This window comes from Periplaneta americana, chromosome 1 (assembly GCF_040183065.1).
Source record: "Periplaneta americana isolate PAMFEO1 chromosome 1, P.americana_PAMFEO1_priV1, whole genome shotgun sequence".
Classification (NCBI taxonomy): domain Eukaryota; kingdom Metazoa; phylum Arthropoda; class Insecta; order Blattodea; family Blattidae; genus Periplaneta; species Periplaneta americana.
Window position 1 is genome coordinate 175,639,581 of NC_091117.1, and position 18,351 is coordinate 175,657,931.

At 36.7% G+C, this 18,351-nt stretch overlaps 1 protein-coding gene across 1 annotated transcript in view; it reads left to right on the forward strand.

Moving 5' to 3' along the window:
• LOC138704565 (acyl-CoA Delta-9 desaturase-like) overlaps positions 1 to 18,066 on the forward strand; it is a 105,571-nt gene extending 87,505 nt beyond the window's left edge. Inside the window, exons 5-6 of the mRNA XM_069832603.1 lie at positions 13,232 to 13,417; positions 17,089 to 18,066. Of these exons, the coding sequence (XP_069688704.1) occupies positions 13,232 to 13,417; positions 17,089 to 17,356 (454 nt within the window). The 3' untranslated portion in view covers positions 17,357 to 18,066. The remainder of the gene's footprint in view (positions 1 to 13,231; positions 13,418 to 17,088) is intronic.
• The last annotated feature ends 285 nt before the right edge of the window (positions 18,067 to 18,351 follow it).

The following is an 18,351-nucleotide window of genomic DNA, read 5'->3' on the forward strand; positions in this document are numbered from 1 at the left end:
AGAGGAAGGCGGAAAATTGAAAAGATTGGAGAAAGCTGGGTTTGCAGTGAAAGACCTGCCCTTGGGCAGAACACTATGAATGAATGAAATATAGTTGAAATGGACAAAAATTCTGTAGTTTCTCTACTACGATTTATAGTATCTGTTTTGGAGATACTCAATTTCTTATACCATTCTTACCACATCATCGTAAGATAGAGTCTGCCCATTTCTACTTATATCTTTCTTATTCTCTCTTTCCCTCTCTCTCTTTCTGAAGAGATAAGTATTCTCTTTCTTCCCTCCCACCTTGTTTCTACGTTTTGTTGTCTTCTGTTCTACTACCTTCGCTTTTTCGACTTTTTCTTCTTTTGTCTTTTTTTCTATTTTAATTCATTTCTTACTTATATATCTTAATTTCTTTGTTTCTATTGATTCTTTTTTCCTTATTATTAATTCTTTATTTTTCTTTAATTAAGCTATTTCTTTGTTAGGCCTACACCTATTCCTTCCCTCCTTCCTTTCTATTATTCCCCTTCTTTTCTTTGTTTCTTTATTTCTTTCTTTCTTTCTTTCTTTCTTTCTTTCTTTCTTCCTTCCTTCCTTTTATTCCTTTCTCTCAAACTTCTTCTTTCATTTCATTTTCTTTTACGAAACCCTATCGTTACACCAACTTTAGTTAAAACAGTTCAATTATCCACGTTATTCATATCACCAGCCTGACTAGACTGATGTCATTTTCCAATTAAAAATTTAACGATGGATAATTAATTAATGTTTTAATTTCAACTCCTCCTATCCTTACAAAAAATTACCACGAAATTGACTGAAAATTGATCTTCTAACCGACTCACAATAATTGTTACATTATATAGCCTATATCTGCAAACCCGCGGACATGACATCTTCAACAAATGATAATCACAGGTAATGAATGCCACAAGACGGTTTCATATTGTCGTTAAATGGAAACCTCGCGCGATATTTAATGAAACAATTTTGCGAACAGAATAAAAATAATTAAACAAAAAGATAACATGTGTTACTAAAATAGTCATTTATAGTATACTTACTTACAAAATAGCTTTTAAGGAACCCGGAGTTTCATTGCCGCTCTCACGTAGGCCCGCCATCGGTCCCTATTCTGAGCAAGATTAATCCAGTCTCTACCATCATATCCCACCTCCTTCAAATCCATTTTTTTATTATCCTTCTATCTACATCTCGGCCTCCCCAAAGGTCTTTTTCCTTCCGGCTTCCCAACTAATTCTATATGCATTTCTGGATCCGTCCATACATGCTACATGCCCTGCCCATCTCAAACGTCTGGATCTAATATTCCTAATTATATCAAGGGAAGAATACAATGCGTGCAGCTCTACGTTGTGTAACTTTCTCCATTCTCCTGTAACTTTATCCCTCTTAGCCCCAAATATTTTCCTAAACACCTTGTTCTCGCATTTATACCACAGTCTAGTATATACAGTCATGAAGCTCAATACGTAGTAAATATGCTTCCATAGATAGTTGCTAACCACTAGGATCGCTAATATCGCCTCATTACAGACAATGCGAAATAGTACCGGCACAGTTTATTGTTCCTAGCACCCTCACAACTCAAGTTTCGTGACTGTATATATTAGACTGTGTTTATACTGTAGTATAAGAGACTAAAATTAGATTTTATCCGCGAGTGGAAAGTTTAGCGCCCTAGGTGATGCCGAGGGTGATAATTTCCACGAGCGCATAAAATCTGTTCACTCTCGCGTGCTATACCTATAATATCTTATTCATTACTGGTATCTAAATTTAATTTTGAATTCTAGGAGTTTTCTCTGTAATGTGTTCTTTGTGAAGAAGTTATAAATGAATGAATGGGTTTTATTGTTACTAATGCGTTGGTTGTCATGGAGAGAGCGATTTAATAGTAATGTATGTAACTAATGTATAATATTGGTAATTATGGCACGAGTTTTCAAGCGTCTTTATTATGAAGAATATACACGTGTTGCATACAACGTTTTATGCTATTCTAGCATTAAAAAAAACTACTACAAATTTACAAAAGTAATAGAGACATGAGTATTGGATTGTTGTTTAGACAGTTCTGAACCTCACAAGTGATATCAGCGAGGAACCACTCATGAGGCAACTAGGCCAGGAGATAAGAGTAGAGTGGCGAGTTCCTTTTCCCCTCCAGAGTACTGGATATTGATATGACCATAATATATTGCATGGTTGCTAAGTAACCGTTTCTAAGACAATGTTATTTTGTAGTTGCTTAGAAGCTTTTTCTTACAGGCACGTTGAATAAAACTGTGTTGTGAAGGCGGTGATGACGTCATGGAATACTAGTTGCCAGGAAACCTTTTGTGGCACAAGTGCCAGAATTAGGCCAATTGTGCACGATTTATAGCGTCATAACAAGAGTGTTTTAATGCTAAGTTTGCATAAAAAATTAGTTCATTGCTGTGAGATAAAAACGTCTAATTTACTGCTGTGAATAAAGCCACTGTTTAAGGTGCTAAGGACGGTGAAATAAAGATCAATTTAGATACCAGTGATGAGTCATGGATAAGAGTTAATTTATGTTTTAAGGTAAGTAAGTAGTTTTACTAGTCGAGAAACGAGTATGCACCCCAGCGGTAGAGAAGGCTACAAGTAGCCCGAAGCTGGGTTGCAAAAAACCAAAGCTATGAATGAAGGGTTCAGAGCCATAGAGGGCCAAGTGTCATATATTAAAAACGGAGTAAACAAGGATTAAATTAAGTGAGAATTATAATTTAATTAAACATCATCATCCATAGCGCTACAGCCCGAATCGGGCCTCGGCTTCCTTAAGAATTCTTCTCCATCGGTCTCGATCTTTAGCCGCCGTCCACCAGTACTTCACTCCAAGCCTCTTAATGTCGTCCATAACACAGTCCATCCATCGTAGCTTTGGCCTTCCAACTCTTCTTCCTCCAGCAATCCCATATTCCATCACCTCCCTAGGTATTTCACATTCATCCATTCTCTTAACATGCCCTGCCCATCTCAGACGAGCAATCTTAATGGATGTTATTATATCGGGAGACTCATAATTAATTAAACATATTGCAAGTAATACAAAGTGTGCACATTAAAACTAAATGACATATCAATCTTCATTAAACTATGGTATTCACTTAACTTTAATCCTTGTTTTTTCCCTTTTTAATAAATGGTGCTAGCCACCGGCGTGGCTCAGTCGGTTAAGCCGCTTACCTGCCGGTCTGAAGTTGCGCTCGGGAGCGGGTTCGATCCCCGCTTGGGCTGATTACCTGGTTGGTTTTTTCCGAGGTTTTCCCTAACCTTAAGGTGAATGCCACGTAATCTATGGCGAATCCTCGGCCTCATCTCGCCAAATATCATCTCGCTATCACCAATCTCATCGACGCTAAATAACCTCGTAGTTGATACAGCGTCGTTAAGTAACCAACTAATAAAAAAAACTAAATGGTGTTTGGCCCACTATAGTTCTGAATCCTTCAAATAATGTACTATTCCTCCGGTAGTTATAATGAGGGCTAAAGAAAAGGGTAATAATAATTTCTATATACAATGTTTACAAAATGTGTCACGTTGCCGGGTGTCTCTACTGTCTGTAAGGAGCAGAGAGAGTGACGTGAGGTTGTATCAGAATGCCGAAACAAAAATCCAACAAAGAACAAGAGGACTGAAGTCAGAAAATGGAGAAATTGTGTTTGACTTAATTGATAATAAATATATTTTTTGTAAATTTATTATTTGTTCTGAGTTAATTGATTTGAAACACAAGTAATCCTCTAAACGTAAATTCTGTTATGAGTTCATTCATACGGAGCGGACTTTACAAGCAGCCGCTACCGTAACCAGTCGTCCATGCACACAGACATTCTGTAAACGCAGAGCTCTACGTACGATGCAGCGTAGTCTATAACCAATACTTTTTTTCAGTCCTAGTTATAAGATAATAGTGGACTTTTAAAGTTAGTAATTATTTGTTGTTGTTGTTGTTATTATTATTATTATTATTATTATTATTATTATTACTATTATTATATTATAAGCAATGAGTTCATAAAGACGTTACGAGTCATTTTATGAGGGCCATCCAGAAAGTAAGTTTCCCTGGGGTCATTTAAGAAAGCACAATTTCATGAAAAGATTTCTTGAAACAGATACAGAAATAATTGTTGAGCTACTTTTAAACACATTCCCCACCGGAACTGAAACATTTGTTATACCGTGGGATCTACTTTTTCATCTATGTGTCGCAGAAGTCTGCCGCCTGGAATAGGAACCAGTGTGTGACAGCCTTCTGCACCTCTCTACTGATCCTACGGTATGACAAATATCTCAGTTCCGGTGGGGAATATGTTGAAAAATATCTCAACAATTGCTGTATCTGTTCCAATAAATCTGTCCATGAAATTGTATTTTCTTTCTGTAAACGGCCTCAGGGAAACTTACTTCGTGATGTATTACGATATAGTATTAGGTGATTTTCTGAAGGTTTGGCTTTCTGGAGCTCGAGTAACATGGCTGACCCAACTTAGTAGGCTTGCTTTAATTCTGGAAACATCGGTATAGCCATCCAACAAGGAAAACTCAGTGCGCAGAACCCAGCGGGAGTGACTGTCTCGCGCAGATGACGTATGCTCCCGTTCCCAACATGCTCACACGCCTACTGCAGGGGAGTAAGAGAGGTATAGCATGCGCGCCGCGAGGAATCCGAGCTGAGTTTTGCCTGTAGGATACCTATAGCATCCCGTTTAATTAGAGCCCTTTATTGTTTGTTTCTCTCCATTCCAATATCAGATTACAATCACATTTCCACAAAAATGACAAATAAAATTATCATCGTTACTTTTATCATCATTATTATTGTATTTTCTAAAGACGTGCAAAGACAATAAAAAAGAATAACACAAGAATGCATCGAAAAATGGTGTTATCGCAATTAATTCAGAGGATCTGCTCGTTGCCGACAGATCAAGACTGTGTGAGTACAACACAACAACACTTTGGTCAGGATGGAACAGTGGCAACTTCAAATCCGCCGATTCAGATATGACACGACTTGATGTGACGACACTTTCAACAAGTCACGTTCAGTTCGCACTCATTTATACATGAGCGACTCCCGATCGAATTGAGAGCAGGCCAAGATCAATATCAACAGCCCATCACAGATTAGTTGAGCAGGCAAGATTCATAGATCAAGCTAAAACCAGATAAATGCAACATATGCACGTGTTTCAGATAAAAGATTACGTTATCTCGTTGATAGAAAGAGATACCGGTAATCGCAAAAGACCCAGACACTCAGTCTGCAGTGTATTTCCGTGGCGAGAATGCGACTCGCGAGGACATTGTGGCTCGCAGTGAGAGCTATGCATTTCTCTTGCTTCTAACATTCCCCAACCCCCACCCTCTCACTCAATGGAGTCAAACTCCGTTCCATTTGTATTTGTCTCTGACCTGCAAGTGGCATATGTCTCTCTCGAAACCATGTACGTAAGTTCCAAGTAGGATGGGAGGACGCATTTTTTTGCTGTCAATATGATGAGAATATTAAATGTAACTTATGATTTGTTCACGAGTATTACTAGGAAAACGGTTGTATAACATAAAACGGCATTATACTACATGTTACTCATGAAACATTAAAATTTAGGTATTATTATTATTATTATTATTATTATTATTAATAATAATAATAATATCATCATCATCTCTGTACGTCGACCCTTTTTCAGCAGATATAGGCCTACGAATAATGCGGTTAGCTATTCAATTTGAACTCACTGATTTACTATGTGATGTCAAATGAAAGCTAGATGTAAGGACTTGACAAATGTTGAACTTTCAAATCTTTGCCAAAAAATAAATATCCGAAGCTTCGTTCTTTCGCTTGCTCTATGAAGCCATGTTCGCTACAACTTACGTTTGTGAAAAATTATTTTCAAAAATGAAAATAGTGAAAAACCAAATTTAGATCACGACTGACAGACAAATACATTCGTGATCAACTACGACTGGCAGTAAGTGACATAATTCCTGATTTTGAAACTTTGTCGCAGAGACATTCTGAAGACAGTTAATTTTAGGTTGTGATATTGTTCATTTATTCTTCATTCCTATCTTCGTTACACGTACTAAACATTAGTTTGTAACCTTATACTCTATAAAATTATATTTAAGCGCTTGACGTAAGGAAAATGAAAATCCGTTAATAAGTCAGACAGTTGCTTCACTTGCCCTTCGGGTGTCCGCATCCCTCCATAGGTGCTATGCAGTGGCTCGGCGCACAACTACATTTTCGCCACCGCTGGTGTATTGTTTGAGGGACATCTGCTTGTGGTTACGCTGCACATCCGGATACTTACGCGCGGGCGTCAACTACAGAAATTGCAGCAGTTATTAGTTCTGTAGAACTTTACTATCGTGCGAAATTGTAGCCTGCATAAAGGTGGGCTCCTATCAAGAGTCGCTCCAAATTTTAATTCCGTATCCGTACGTATCAGCCAGAACTTCAATCAGAAAATACCTCTAATAACATTTTTCGTCTTCTGATACGGCTGCTTTGTCTTCTATGGCTAACTCATCTGGTCGATTCCCTGTCTCATATAACTCGTCTACATATTTCGTCAGTGTGTTCAGTATTCCTTGTTTGTCTGTTATTTAATTTCCAATTTCATCTTCTATCAACCTCATGAATTTTCATTATTACTAGTACTTTACTATGTAGTAGTTGGTATAATACGGGGGATAAAGAAAACCACGTGGCCATGAAGTATGTTAGAGCAAGAATCGTGGCCTATTTGCGAACAGAGCTGTTATTCACGGTAGACCGGGTATGTATAACTGTACTGCAGCTTCGCTCCAAGCCGCAAAGTCTCGCCCATTTCATTCACTGTGCTTCACGCGTGTCATCGCCGCGCCGTTATCCAACACAGAGAAGCGCACATTAACAATAGCAACCATAACCCATCTTACTACCCTCGGGGCTTGTTTCGACCGTGACATGGCGTTTCACGATGCCGGTTGCCTAAATACTTCAAGAGATCTTACAGACAAAAGACAAACATTCACCACGATCATAGTTTGACACCCAATACCAAATCTTACTCTTAGCACTGCTAATAATGGCCTTTGGCCTCCATTATCACCTGCCTTCAGCTCTTACTTACGACATTTGCTGCAGACATCTACTGCTTTGTTTGGAGTAAAGTTGCAGCATTCTTCTTCACTCTGATCCCACTGGACTTTTTTTCTATCTTATTGCATATCACTACAAGAATATAATAATGCTAGTAATGGTGGTAGTGGCGGTGATAGTCGTGGTAGACTAGTAGTCTATAGTGCGGATCAAGTTACTTAACACCCTAGTAAGCTTAATGGTGGTAGTGGCGGTGATAGTAGTGGTAGACTAGTAGCCTATAGTCCGGATCAAGTTACTTAACACCCTAGTAAGCTTAATGGTGGTAGTGGCGGTGATAGTAGTGGTAGACTAGTAGCCTATAGTCCGGATCAAGTTACTTAACACCCTAGTAAGCTTAATGGTGGTAGTGGCGGTGATAGTAGTGGTAGACTAGTAGCCTATAGTCCGGATCAAGTTACTTAACACCCTAGTAAGCTTAATGGTGGTAGTGGCGGTGATAGTAGTGGTAGACTAGTAGCCTATAGTCCGGATCAAGTTACTTAACACCCTAGTAAGCTTAATGGTGGTAGTGGCGGTGATAGTAGTGGTAGACTAGTAGCCTATAGTCCGGATCAAGTTACTTAACACCCTAGTAAGCTTAATGGTGGTAGTGGCGGTGATAGTAGTGGTAGACTAGTAGCCTACAGTCCGGATCAGGTTACTTAACACCCTAAGGCCCGATTGTATAAACCATTTAATCTTAGATCAGAGGTTAAATTGATCCTTGTTTTAGCTGAACTTGGAATTTTGTGTTGTATAAAGTCTAATCTGAGATTAATTTGTCTCAAACTAAAGTCAACTTTGACTGAAGAAATTTCTCTGATTAAGTTAGATGATCCAAGTTCAGTTATTTCTTTTCTGTTTGAAATATACGAGTGACAGATTGTCCAAATAAAATATCCATTATTATTAATATTAATAGATATGGTAGGTACATTTACATATATTTCTTTCAATTTCTTAATACACAAACAATCTTATATTTTATAAGGCTCTATCGTGTTCAGCAGTATCAATAACATAACCTATAATTATATTATGTTTATAACAACCATTAATTATTATTAATGGGTATGATAGGTACATTCATAAATTTTCAATTAAATGTATTACTAAACGAAAATTGTCGTTTTATAAAGCTTTATTATGTTTAGCAGTATCAAACAGCATAACATGATAACAACTTGGAGAACAGTCAACCTTCTTGTTATTGTCCGCCATTATTTACACTGCACAAAAAAAAAAAAACAGTGTCTCCAACAGTGTGTACGGAAAGTCGCCAAAAAGTAGTTGTAAAGTCGCTAGATTTCTCATTATCAACAAAGAAAGATTAAATTTTGTCACTATAGGGTGCTAAAAAGGTCACTAAATCCCTATTTAAGCAATATAAAAGTTAAAAGAAATTGTTGTTGAAAAAGAGTTAAAGTCGCTAAATTGGCAACACTGAACAAACCTGTATAACATGGTCCGCGCATCACATATTTCACCTGTTTATGCGATGTTGCCAAATCCTTTTCACGTGAACTTAGACTGCATTTGAACCAAGGTAATTTGATCGCAGTATACAATAGAAGAAGTGTCTGAACTCGGTTCACTTTTCGATCTTCGATCAAAGTTGATCTTTAGTCAGGGAGTTTTATACAACTGGGCCTAAGTGAAACCTAACCATTTTCCCGCATTACTACATAGTTCTCTCCTTATCGCCACTCCTTCTTGCTTCTTTGTTGATGTATTGGTGACATATATTGTTGTGTCCACTGGCAGATGTTTTCTCGCGACTACACTTTCTAACACTTGCTGTTGCGATGCTTCTTGGTTACTGAAGACTAACGATTATGCTGCACCCGTTGAAACTAATGTATGTTTTGGCTTCTTTCTTGTTTATCAGAGTGAGTCCTTCTTCTTCTTCTTCTTCTTCTTCTTCTTCTTCTTCTTCTTCTTCTTCTAAGAAGTTGATTACTGCTTTTGATTTGTGGTGTTCTGCGTCGATTCTACAGTTTGTCTCCCACGAGTACCACTGGTGCTTTTCATGGTATTGAATTTAGTGCTGTTGTTAACTCGTCTATAATGTCTTCCTGTTTGTAGTCAGGCTGGAAATAGGCGCATATGATGACACACAGATTACCATGCTAGCTTGTCTGCCGCTTTATAAGATTTGTGTCTTGTCTTGTTTTGATCCCCTGCTATTCGGTCTCTAGCGGCCACGTTTGATTACCTTAGACCAGGTTCCGTCCCTGTCTGCATGTCAATAAAACCGGTATGTTAATAAAACTAGATTATTTGGGTTACGTGTGTGTGTATTAGTGTAATATGTTTTACGGTGCTAAAACAAGATCAGTAATGTTATGTTCTGTGTAAGATAGTGGGCAGCTATTGAAGATTAAAAACACTGGGAACGTGTGAGTAAAGAATCCCTCAATTTTGTCTCTACTTCTGAAAAATTAAAGCTGGCAACCCTGCTCACAAGTGGGTCTCGACCCAAAGGCTGAGAATCGCTGATTTTTAAAATGTGCAATAATGTGTGCATAGTCTATAACTCTATAGTGAGGTATTGTATTTTTAAATGATTTATATGTGTGATATCCATTATATCGTATTACGTACAGTATGTATTCTTCTTGTACTGTATGTTATATCAGAAGAAGAGACAATTTATGTCAGTCAAATGCCAGGTATACGAGCTTATGAATTCTTATAAAGATGAAGGAAGTCCTACCGATGGCAACTTGCCTGTCATTGTTTTCTGACCTCTATTCCTTGCCTCGAGGCAACAGGCGAACTTCGGCACACTATCGCTACCTCTTTGCCTCCTTCTGTTCCTCTTTATGTCCGCGTCTGAGAAACAGAAGACAGATCTGTGAGTCTTCGTCGGTTTGTTGACAACTGCAAATGAAGCGCGAATCTAGCTCAACAAACATTCTTCACCACAAAGAATAACGACCCATTGCCGGCATAGGCTACTGTGTCCTGCGATGTGATTTCTGGTAGACGAAGATGCTTAATGCTTTGTAGTCTTTCTCAGAATCTAATGTCGTCCTCGATCATTCCAACATTTGGGGCCTAAGTCTCCGGGTTCAAACGGGTGTCGATCGCTACAATACTCGCTATGGTTTTTGCACAAGACATAAATCACCAAAACACGGACCAGATCGATCGGTACAACACTCTCTAGTCTTCCGGTACAAATCGTAAAAAAAGTCACTAGAACACGCACTAGACATACAGCTACAACATGGCCGCTTAATATCTCAAATTTGCATTTTTTGGACTATGATTCTTTTTTTCAAAAAATCTTCAATTTTATTGATGTTAAAAATTTGCTATAATAAGCACAATGAAATGTTATAAGAAATAAAAAAATCTTACTCATGGTGCATAATTTATTATAATTTAATCAGTGGCATATGCTGAACCTAGAGTATGGGTGTTCTATTAAAAATATATAATTGGTCTATAGTCGCTGTTCTATCAGCACTAACATCTACAAAGCCCAAGATTCTTTCATAGACATAGCGGAGAACTGTAGATAGTTGAGATTTGTTCTCAATGTCAGAAGTTTTATCAAGTATTATAGCTACAAATGAAACTCAGTTAATTTCATTTTTTATTTGTTCTCTTTCTACATCAGTAACAGCTTTTATGGTATCATTTTGAATCAATGAAGAAGTTCCTGGAAACACTGTGGAAGAATTCAGATGGTTTTCTAAAAGTAAACCATATTTTTTTAACACATTCAAAAATTCTAAAAAATTTCCTTTGTTCAAAGAACTATCTGATTCGTCATGTCCCCGTAGAGGGAGCTCCTGGTTAGCTAGAAGACAAATAGCGTCAATGATTCGTATTAATACATCTCTATTTTTCTTTACCCCTTCGTCGTATTTATTGGTATCAGTTCTTCGTTGATCATCTAATAAAGTATCAATTCACTTGAACAATTTCAAGGGAAAAATTGTTCCGGGGTCGGGTATCGATCTCGGGACTCTTCGCTTAGCGCACGAATGCTCTACCGACTAGCTACCCCAGTAACCATACACAACGCTGTCACAATTCTTCCCTTTATATCCACACAACTTAAATGGGAATGAGTTCCGGTAACCTGTACAATAACAAGGTTTTGAAAGGAATCGTGAAAATTTACAACCCTCCTATAATCTCCACCGTCATTTGAAGGGACTTGGTTTTATTGCTACTGAGACAAGATAAACCAAAGCAGGTAATAAATTTCGTTAAAGAATATCATAGTGCATTCAAGTCACCACTGAAACTCAGCAGACATAGCCCATATTTGTAAACACAGAGTACACAACCACACAGAACATCACAGCTAGTGGAAAGAGGTAAACCCATCCTCCCCTCTTCCAACTGCGGTTGCGCATCCTTGCTGAATTACCTTTGCAGTTGTTGAAGCTGTCACTTAAATACAGTAGAGCGTCTCGTTTAGGCACAGTGAAAACGTAAACAAAGTGCAGGTAACGCTTGGGGGGAGGTCGAGCCGAACGATGAACACGAGGGATGTACAAGGTTTTAGTTACAACATTTATGTCGGAGCGTTAATTGAAATTGTTTTTTCCAAAACACACAAAACAAAAGAACAAAAATTGCATAACGTTATCATATACACATTTTAACAAACAAGCAATTGTAACGTTAAAATAATTCAATATAACAAATCAAATTTTGCTACTTATATGATGTTGCTTGCAAGCAGCATTTTACGGTCACGAATTTCATTCTTTGTATGACTAACATAATATCACCGTCTTCTGTGGACAAATTAACAAAACTACAGTTAATGCTTCCAACTTACAATCATCTATCATATAAACAGGATTTATATTTCTCGTTATCGTACAATATGTACAAGAAAAAGTTATATACAGCAATAGTTTCATGATATGTTAAATTCTAGTTGCATATTAGTTATAGTTATAATCAGATATCCTATTAATTGGAACTCATGTTCCGTAGTAGTGAATTCTTAAATAAATTAATTAAGCCTATACATTTTACATTTTTGGCTATGATATCTATACTTAACTCTTTTTAATTTATTTTTATTTCATATTTTTCATTTATATCTATTTCTGTTTCTTTTATTTAGGCAGTGTCTATTTGTTTGTTTTTTTTTTTTTTCATTTTTAATTTTTAATTTGTAATTACACTTGTATCTTGCATTTGTTTCTGTTTTATCTCTTTTTTCATGTTATATGCAATTCTATGTTTTTTTTAACAAATCTGTACTGTCTATTGTAATTGGGGCTTTGCCCTGTTATAAACATAAATAAATAAATAAATAAATAAATAAATACATACATAAGTAAATAAGTGAGTGAGTAAATGAGTAAGTAAGTAAGTAAATAAGTAAATATATAAATAAATAAATATTGGTCTGAAGTGACAACATTATTTCCTAAACATAATCATCCCTTCTCAAAGTTCAATTTATTCAGGTACAGTAGCAAAATTTGATTTGTTATATTGAAGTATTTCAACGTTACAATTGCTTGTTTGTTAAAATGTGTATATGATAACGTTATGCAATTTGTGTTCACTGTGCCTAAACGAGACGCTCTACTGTAGCCTACTACTTCTACTACCACCGCCACCACCACCACCACCACCACCACCACCACCACCACCGCTACTGAGCTGAATTAGAGAACAAAACAAATATCCTTAGAAATTGTGCTTTAAAAGAGGCAGAATGCAATAAAAACCTTTTAAAATTTTGTATAATTATAGAATCTTAAAATATCAATCGAAATTTCTGTTAAAACACAGGGACAAATTATGCGCTGAAGTAATCGATTTATGAGATGATGATAATAGAAAGACACAATGACTTACAAGCAAACGTTCTGATGGGGGCAGATAAAAAGTTATTTTTTTTTCTTACACCATGTTAATAATTCAAAAGAAGTGCTTATACAAATTTTGGCCACATGGTGGAAGAAAAAAATTTAACTTTTTTATCTGCCCCCATCAGAACGTTTGCTTGTTAGTTTAGTATCATCAGTGTTCACTTGATTCTCAACTGACCAACAGGTACTTCACGCTACTGAAGGTGATCTTCTGCTTCGCAATTCCCGTGGTGGTGCCGTCCCTGCTGTGGGCAGAGTCCTGGTGGTACTCCAGCCTGGGCATGGGAGTGGTGCGCTATACAATTGGACTTAACTTCACTTGGCTCGTCAACAGTGCCGCCCACATCTGGGGTACTCATCCCTACGACAAGTGAGTTGGTGTATCCCTACATGATATCTCCTTTCTCTTCTTAAGGGAAGTATATCTGGTCTATTACGAGACATTTTCAAATGTGAGATAACACACGTAAAAAATATAGCCCTATAATGAAACATAAAATAAACATCCATGGGACAAAGTGACAAGTTCACCTCCATCACTTTGGAGTAACGGTTAGCAATGTCTCATCGTTAAACGAGCAAGACTTTGGTTCAAATCCTGGCTGGAACAAGTTACCTAGTTGAGATTTTTTCTAAAGTATTTTCTTAACAAATTGAAGTAGAATTTCTGAGTAACTTTCGGCATTGGATTTAGAACTCTTTTCGCCAGCATATTTACACTTCTTCTCTTTCATCATTTTAGTTTCGTTAACATTACGTCAAGATATCTTGGAGCAACAGTAACAAATATAAATGACACTCGGGAGGAAATTAAATGCTGAATAAATATGGGAAATGCCTGTTATTATTCGGTTGAGAAGATTTTGTCATCCAATCTGCTATCAAAAAATATTAAAGTTAGAATTTATAAAACAGTTATATTACCGGTTGTTCTGTATAGTTGTGGAACATGGACTCTCACTTTGAGAGAGGAACATAAGTTAAGGGTGTTTGAGAATAAGGTGCTTAAGAAAATATTTGGGGCTAAGAGGCATGAAGTTACAGGAGAATGGAGAAAGTTACACAACGCAGAACTGCACGTATTGTATTCTTCACCTGACATAATTAGGAACATTAAATCCAGACGTTTGAGATGGGCAGGGCATGTAGCACGTATGGGCGAATCCAGAAATGCATATAGAATGTTAGTTGGGAGGCCGGAGGGAAAAAGACCTTTATGGAGGCCGAGACGTAGATGGGAAGATAATACTAAAATGGATTTGAGGGAGGTGGGATATGATGATAGAGACTGGATTAATCTTGCTCAGGATAGGGACCAATGGCGGGCTTATGTGAGGGCGGCAATGAACCTCCGGGTTCCTTAAAAGCCAGTAAGTGTGTGTGTGTATATATATATATATATATATATATATATATATATATATATATATATATATATCAATAAAGTAAAATATGATGAGATTGTGGAAAATGTTAAGTTCACAATGCTAATATGAATTAAGCATACACAGAGTGGTGAAATGGAACACGCACTATAGAGCTTTCAATGCTAAATAAAATTTGTATATTGAAATATTAGCTCCTCTAATTTTATTACATATAAAAGAAAAAGTTATTGTACTATAGTTTCTTGTACAGAAAAAAATATGCGTTTATTTACTTTATTAAATTAATATTTTGATTACGTGTGAGTTAGAATTCATAAAAAAATTAACAAGCAATTATAACTATATTTAATGAAAAAAATTAAGTACAGCAGCCTCGGGTAACTGAAATTATGATGTGTTCAAAAGAAAGTAGCCGTGATGGAAAAGGAGAAACAAAAGAATGTGGCATCATAATGAATTAATTTTATTTACAGATTAACAATTAAAACATCAGTGTTTACATATCCCCCCCAAACAAAGTTCCGACGACTGGTCCCTGTAAATTGGTCCCAAACACATTCGTCCTGATCACACGTTTAGACCCCATTTCATTTGGTTCCATTTAAAAATGGTAAAAAGAAAAACAGTTTAGAACGCTCGAAATTGAGGTGAACGACACTCTGGCAATCTTCCTCGCAATTGGACTGCCGCATTACGTCATTTTAAAACACTCAGTGGGCCTAAGTGACTATGTAAAATAGAGTACAGTAGATTTTCTTGACTATTACACTCTTACTACGTCATACTACTTTTGACCAATAAAACGGTACGAAAGGACGTATTTCAACCAATCATGGCTGCTTATCGCACAATTTTATCGCGTCCCTAGCATTTGTTTCTTTGTTTGCCAACATTTGAAACTGCGCTGGTCTGGACGTCAAAAAAAAAAAAAACATATATATATATATATATATATATATATATATATATATACATAAAATTACAAACCACTCCAGTCGATGCACAGCAGTTTCAAATATGACTCTCATTGGCATTCAAGAACAAGAATTAATAAAAATCACTGATCATATCTATGCATCTTCTGAAATCCGATTTACAAATGAAGAGCAAAATTCGGAAATCCTGAATAAGTTGATGTAGGCCTAAATCAACGAGTTCCACTTCTATTACGCACACGTCTAATATAACATCAATTGAACCACCAACCACATTCAAATTTGAAAATTGTACATTCAATAATTATTCCTTTTAACATTATTCATTCGGAAATTCTGAGTAAGTTGAATACACCATGTAGGCCTAAATCAACGAGTTCCACTTCTATTACGCACACGTCAAATATAACATCAATTGAACCACCAACCACATTCAAATTTGAAAATTGTACATTCAATAATTATTCCTTTTAAAATTATTCATGTTTATTTTTTGTCATCGTCGTTAATTAAAACTTTTCTAACACTTGTGTATATTAGTTAGGTTATGTTATAGCTTCTGCTATATGATATTATGGATAGTCACGTATCATAGATTGTTTAATATTAAGATTTATTGAAAATCATCTGTCAAGTGACGTTGATTACTGGGATTCGGATAATTGAAGTGGAATGTTGCATTTTAATAAAAATGAAACTGAATCAACAAAGCCTTCTTGACTAGTAACATTGCCATCGTGTATAATAGATCGAGAACTTCTCTACGAGAAGGCATTGCTCACTACTGCCATCTAGCATGCATCTAGCGTAATATTTGTAATGTTGAGATGGTACAATAATACATTTGAAGACAGTTGTATTTTCGTAAGTCAATTAATATTTTATTGTATTGGAGTACTTCGTTAGACTACTTCTAATCTTTATATACTTTCTTCTAATCGTGTAATAGTCAATTAAATCCCACTCAAGTTTTGATTTTCTCTAGATAAATCAAAACGTCTAGTGAGATTACTGTTGATAAAACTATAGGTTAAATTTCCAAGTTTTCAGATCATATCTATATATTGAACGTTATATTTATACGGAGTGATGCACGACTATTCAATAGCACGTAACGATCCTTCTCAAAGGAATAGGCCTATGCGTGAAGCAAAAAAAAAAGTTATATGAACGTGGGTCTTGAGTGTCAGTAGTATTGTATGCTATTTATTTGCAAAAATGTATTTCGTCGCTATGTGAACAAGGCTTGTAATTTGTTTACAAAAGTGCAATACGTATTTGTCAGTGCGAAATATAGGAAACGCTACACGTGCGGTTCACACCCGTGCCGTGCGGTAATGTGCCTCGAAGTAGGAGAACTTTTTAAACTTGAGCTCTAAAAACTGCGGTCCACTGGTGCTGCCATTAGTAAATGGTATGTTGGTATGTAAAAGATTCTTTTTTGTATTTGTCATTAATTTCCTTTCGTTCTACTCACGAAATTTCCCATTTTCTTTATTTTTAAGCAGCTGTAGCTTCTTAAAAAGTAAGAAGGGGACCCATGTTCACGTAATACTTCGTGCTCAAAATATTGTACAGAATTGGTTCCCTGAGTGCTGCTGTCTCATCGTGAATCACCCTATATTTTGAAAATCTTCAGGTAGTTCGGCTTCTACTATTTACATTCTCTTCAAGTGATGACTGTAAATTTATGTGATGTAAACGTCACCGTGTTGCAGGAGGATTCGTCCAGCCGAGAGCGCCACGGTGGCGATCCTGGCGATGGGAGAGGGCTGGCATAACTACCACCACGTGTTTCCGTGGGACTACCGCGCCGCCGAGCTGGGGCACTATTCGCACAACGTGACCACGGCGCTTATTGACTTCTTTTGGCTCCTCGGCTGGGCCTATGACTTGCGAACCGTGTCGCCCGACGTCGTGAGACGCACAGTGGAGACCAAGGGCGACGGTTCCCATCCGTTGTACGAAAGGAACAACAGATCATGAGTTTATGATTCCAACCATCGTAACAATTTTCAAGAAGGAGTTGTGACCACATGAGGGAGAAGATAACACAATCTTCTCACCAAATGGACAAAAGTTGCAGCCCTGGAGAGCCTGTGAGACAAGATTGTGGAGGGGCAGAATTTCCCTGCAAGCGTTTGCACTATATTTCTTTTTCTTTTTCTTCGTCTTCACAGGAAATATTGTGATCTTCATCTCTTCTTCAGACGTGCTACACTGGGATATCTCCTTGGTTGATACACGCTTGTAATTTTGGGAATAGGCTACTATCTGCTGACATTAGCTGCACAGGTAATATGTCCCGAAAAAACAATACTGAGGCAAAAATAGTATAGAACTGAACAAAGTAGATTAGTATATATGTGATCTTCATCTCTTCTTCAGACGTGCTACACTGGGATATCTCTTTGGTTGATACACGCTTGTAATTTTGGGAATACTTACAGCTGACATTAGCTGCACAGGTAATATATCCCGAAAAAAACAATACTAAGGTGCAAATAGTATGGAACTGAACAAAGTAGATTAGTACATATGTATGTCTACCCAGTATGCTACATTATCTATAAACTATCTCTCGCATCAAGAAGGCAGAATTCATTCAATATGTCTGAAACATTAGTCACTTATAGAAGCCGAGCTTTTACTGAAATTCTCTGTAACTCATTTATGAAAATAAATAATTGACATATTATGAGAATAAATATTGTTCAAAGATATTATAACATGTGATCTCTTCCTGTACACCACAATGCTTACATTTGAGCTTTCCATTACAGAACCCATCCTGTGCATGTTTTTCAAGGATACAGTATCCCATGAAATGGCCCATCACAATTTCCAGTGCACTCTTGTTTTCGGGTCTTTTAATCATTCTATTAATATTTATTAAGACTCACTAAAAAGTAAAAAGGGATTAGGTCTACCGCCTAAATATAAGAAATTACACTGTATTTAGTTTAAATACAACCACAGCC